Source organism: Micropterus dolomieu, linkage group LG21 (assembly GCF_021292245.1).
Source record: "Micropterus dolomieu isolate WLL.071019.BEF.003 ecotype Adirondacks linkage group LG21, ASM2129224v1, whole genome shotgun sequence".
Taxonomy (NCBI): Eukaryota; Metazoa; Chordata; class Actinopteri; order Centrarchiformes; family Centrarchidae; genus Micropterus; species Micropterus dolomieu.
Window position 1 is genome coordinate 27450096 of NC_060170.1, and position 5378 is coordinate 27455473.

General features: G+C 38.2%; 1 protein-coding gene across 1 annotated transcript in view; it reads right to left on the reverse strand.

Moving 5' to 3' along the window:
* Positions 1-2021: 2021 nt before the first annotated feature.
* cemip2 (cell migration inducing hyaluronidase 2) overlaps positions 2022-5378 on the reverse strand; it is a 28738-nt gene continuing 25381 nt past the window's right edge. Inside the window, exons 22-24 of the mRNA XM_046035828.1 lie at positions 4333-4478; positions 4098-4204; positions 2022-4008 (exon numbers count right to left, since the gene is read on the reverse strand). Of these exons, the coding sequence (XP_045891784.1) occupies positions 3809-4008; positions 4098-4204; positions 4333-4478 (453 nt within the window). The 3' untranslated portion in view covers positions 2022-3808. The remainder of the gene's footprint in view (positions 4009-4097; positions 4205-4332; positions 4479-5378) is intronic.

Below are 5378 nucleotides of genomic sequence, written 5' to 3' on the forward strand. Positions count from 1 at the left end.
CCTATGCTTAAACTACCCCAGCTTAGCAGAGTAGCATTAACTGCCGTCTGAGCTTTTGACCGAGGCATTAACATTTGGTTTTTTGCAACTTATAATCACATAATGAAATCTATTAAATTGTAAAATAATATATTATACTGGTGTCAATGTAATTATTAACAAATGGTAATGAGAAGCTAAAGAACATCTTTTGTATTTCCCCTCATACTCAATTTTCGTAAGGGCAGAATTCCATTAGGTCTATGTAATTTTGTTGGTATATTTGTTTTTTGTTGTAAAATCATAAATCAGACTAAAAGACATCAAATGAATCTCCTATCCATGTGTTACACCGTTTGCATAGTCATCCTCTCTCTGGTTTCTATTGTTTTCCTTTTCACTCATTTGTTGTTTTTTTTTATCTGTTTTAAATGTACATAACTTCTGGTTTTACTGTAAAGTGTCTTTGAGTGTCCTGAAAAGCACTATAGAAATAAAATGTATTATTATTATTATTAACTTAAAGAAGGTTAGAAAGAGCTGGATAAAAATCCAGGAGAAATTGCCTGGTGTTGTTAAAAACTATAAAAACACAAAAAATTAAATGATACAGTAACTACTGAGGTGTTACAATATAGAGTGCCTGTTGCTATACCCTTCTTATGAAAACAATATACAGTATATCGCTAAAGGCTACCGCCCACACTCCAGCACACACATAGGCATCTCTACAGTGTCATATTTTTAGCCTTGGCATTTCTCTAATTGTATTTGCACAGTTCAAAAGCTGGACTGTTACATAATTAAAACTCAGCTGTAAAGAACACTCAGTCCACCATTGCCACATAGAAACATAATCAAAGGATTTAAAAAGGAATCTGATTTGATATTCTCATTGCCTGCACTGATAATGTCTCAATGTAATCAATGTTTAAAAATCTCCAGGTCTATCTAACAATGAGAAAGATGAAGCGTAATCCCAATTGACTCCTTATGGCAGATGCCTGGGTGCCAGTGGGAGCTGCTGTCCTCGTGTGCATCGTTTTGCCTGCAAACTGTGTCACACCGATCTGTCTTCTCTCATTTCCAGAATGGTGTCAAGTGTGTGGGAGCACTCAGTCTTCATGGTCACAGACCATTTTATGGAAAAGTAAATTCACTATCTGAGCCATATGGTGGGCTGTGGACTGCACTGTATTTCTTTGGGCAATGACAGTTTTTATGTCCTTTTCTTGTCAAGGACCTCCACACACTGACACACAGTAATGCTCAATCTCACTAGGATATTGGCGGCAGCAGTACGCCACATCTGTCTGATTTGAGGGGGCAGGACACTGAATCTATTAACTTTAATTTATCCATTTCCCTTGCATATATGTTGCTGCTGTAATTTTAGTTTTAACCGCTAACTTTAGAACAAGTTGCTTCTTGGATGATGAATAAATCATTTTCTTACAGCAGCATGTCCCTCATCCATAATTTATAGCAGTAAAAGCAACTGCTGCAAACCATCTTGCCATATATGTTTACTGTACATCAAATATTTTACATGTTTGATAGAAGATGTTAACTTTGATCTCTGGAAGCTCATTGAAACTCTACGATACCCCTCTGGCCACCTCCCTCTGTGTTGGCGACAGGTGTGGTGAAATTAACAGTGGTGGTTATTTTCAGGCTGCAGTTTGAGGTTGATTTTGATAGTGCACTAAAAGCTACCCAAGCTGGAAAAACAGACAATGTTAATGAGTTATTCCAGAAATTATATACTACATACATTTACAAGTCTTAAACATTTTTTTTGTGTACATTGTCAATGGATACAATTTACTGTACTGACTTCATTTCAGCATCTCAGATGTGAAAATGTAGATTTGTGCTAAGGCGTTTCAAAGAAGGCAGCAGAAATTCCTCAAAAATACTAGGCTGCCCCCAAGTGGTGCAAAAAGCAAACACTGAATCTAGTCACTTTTACTTGTCAGACCTTTAACTCAGGACAGGCCGTCCTCTTCTTGCTACTGCTGTAAGCAAATGGTAAAATATGATTTTATGACAAAGCTTAAATGTTTATTTAATTCGCAATTTCATACAAATGCTGAGTTTCCATGTTGAAAGAATCTGCTTTTTTTTCCTCAATTGAATTATCAATTGACAAAAACCCACAGTAAATAAACACACACACACACAACAACCTGTTTGACATTTCCGTTACATGTACAGTTTGAGTTATAACATTTAACACCATATTTACAAAGCCCACTTCTAATTAAAAAATTAAGAACTCTGGTTGTGCATCTTCAAAGCATCAATTGAACAAAAGGTAAGGGTTGGAAAATAATTCTCGTTCTTTTTCTCATTTTAACAGTAGAGTGGTTAAAAGGCAACAAGGCAACTGTCCTTCAGAGGATCTCTATGTGTCTATCTCACATGCCATATACTCACACTCACACACACACACACACACACACACACACACACACACACGACACACAGTCACTTATCGCTCAGTGGGGGAGCCCTGCTCACATCCAAACACCCTCTGAAAGATTAGCCTTATACCCTACAGCTGGTATGTGATCTGTATGCATTTTGCTGCTCACTACTATACAGTCAGCGTACCAACTCTAAACAGGAACGCTGTATTGGATCATGCAACATGGTATTGCTGATAATGCACATGAAAAGCTCATGAATGAGGCAGATGAAAGGTAAAACATTCAATTCTGTTTGAGAAGGCAAACAAAAAAAGAAAAAAAAAATATATATATATATATATTTGTGCTGCACATGTGACCAGCACGTTTGACACCATCACTAAGAAGAGATACAGTAAATTAAGAAATGAAATAAAAGATCCAGTAAGTCCATGTAGGAATCCATAAAAAGGTGCTTAAAGTCTTTAGTTGTACAGCTGCGCGATGATCAGAGGAGGTTTTCCAGTCAAAGATTAAATTGTTACAGACAAAAAAAGCTAAAATATGTGTGTAAGGATTGGTGGAAATAGAATATTTGTATTATTACTCATAGAAGTAACTTATCTGTTTATTTAACATTTTTGTATGTCACAAAGGCAAGATAGCCAGATTCATTTTACTGCAAGCTACCACATATATTATTATCTATATTACCATTTAAATATTAATATGGCTTGTTGTGATTTGGTTTTAAAATATATATAATAATATAAATGGCTCTGTTTTTGCGCTACATGCTCATTTTTGGCTTAATATTGCTGTTTAATTCCTAGATGCAATGGCATTTATTTTCATTATTTCCCTTTGACCTGTGCACATCCAATCCATCTCATTTCATTGTCAGTTCCAATCGAACATGGTCTCATTTCAGGGACAATGCAATTTATTTTCATAATTTCCTACTGGCCTGTGTGTATCTAATCCATCCTGTTCTGTTTTCACACTCAATCTCATTCATTCTGTTTACATTTACATATTAATAATAAAAATAATAATAAAGATTGGTAGGTAGATGTTACAGGTTGATTTGTGTTTGTGTTTTCTGTTGTCCAAGATAAACAACTGAGTTATTGTAGATCTCCATTTGATCACTTTGGCTGATAAGGCAAGTTGTGTCTTTAAAAGGAAAGTGCATTGACTCAACGGCCCCAACGCATACTTACACCTACACACACACAAAAATCACAAAAATACCCCGTTCATAATAAAATACCTTCTCTCCACTTGAAATTGGTAAACAGCTTTGCCATTGTTAATAAATTAAAGATTCAGCAGTTCACATTCATCAGCTGGTTGTGTGTGTTGTGTATCCGTGTGCAAGAGTGTTTTGGGTAGTTCAGTTGTGTAATTCACATTGGTCATTGTAGTCCTGTGGCCTTTTTAAGCAGCTCCAGGTCTTTGCGCTTTTGAGCAGCAGGTGCTGTACAGCCGTATGCCTCCAAGCCCAGGGGCAAATAACGCTCCTGCAGCCCCAGGAACTCATCCCCCTGCCCGGTTTGTAGCGAGACCCACGGAGGGGGGGAAGAACCACCCTGGAACCCCCAAAGTGTCAGACTCTCTGTGGAGAGAGGTAGCAATAAGAGTGTGTGAGAAAGAAATATATTAACTGACAAAGAAAGGGAAACTATTTTAAAGCACGTCACTAACCTTTACTGTGCAGATCAGCAGCTTTGGTCATACCGAAGGAGACCAGATATGGTGCCACACCAACCAGGCCTTCTGGTTGACCTCGTGTTGCCATGAGCACTATGGACCTGTTGAGGAAACAAACACGCCTGTAAATTCAGCAAGGACTTGCATAATTCTGCTTTTCTGTTGCTGCTGTATATTTATACCATATTGCTATTGTGTGAGCAGTGTGATCCTATTTTCCCTGGCTCACCTCTTTGGTATTCCAGTTTTTAGGTACTGTTCCATCCTGGCATCCATCTTGCCAAATGAGGTTTTCTTGGTGACTTTCCCAGAGCAGGCATCCACTGAGACCAGGAAATACCCAGGCTGAGAGAAGGGCATAGTTACCCCATTCACCTGGCAGGTGATAGGAAAGAATTGATTTAAAAAATAACAAATAAAAACCTGATTTACACACCAGAGTGAGATACAGAGAGAGATAGAGAGATACAGGTGCTGGTCATATAATTAGAATATCATCAAAAAGTTGATTTATTTTAGTAATTCCATTCAAAAAGTGAAACTTGTGTAATGTATACATTCATTCCACACAGACTGATATATTTCAAGTGTTCATTCCTTTTAATGTTGATGATTATAACTGACAACCATTGAAAACCTCAAAATCAGTATGTCAGAAAATTAGAATATTGTGAAAAGGTTCAATATTGAAGACACCTGGTGCCACACTCTAATCAGCTAATTAACTCAAAACACCTGCAAAGGCCTTCAAATGGTCTCTCAGTCTAGTTCTGTAGGCTACACAATAATGGGGAAGACTGCTGACTTTACACCTTGCACAAGGAGGGCAAGACACAATAGGTCATTGCTAAAGAGGCTAGCTGTTCAAAGAGCTCTGTGTCCAAGCACATTAATAGAGAGGCGAAGGGAAGGAAAAGATGTGGTAGAAAAAAGTGTACAAGCAATGGGGATAACCGCACCCTGGAGAGGATTGTGAAACAAAACCCATTCAAAAATGTGGGGGAGATTCACAAAGAGTGGACTGCAGCTGGAGTCAGTGCTTCAAGAACCACCACGCACAGACGTATGCAAGACGTGGGTTTCAGCTGTCGCATTCCTTGTGTCAAGCCACTCTTGAACAAGACACAGTGTCAGAAGCGTCTCGCCTGGGCTAAAGACAAAAAGGACTGGACTGCTGCTGAGTGGTCCAAAGTTATGTTCTCTGATGAAAGTAAATTTTGCATTTCCTTTGGAAATCAAGGTCCCAGAGTCTGGAGGAAGAGAGGAGAGGCACAG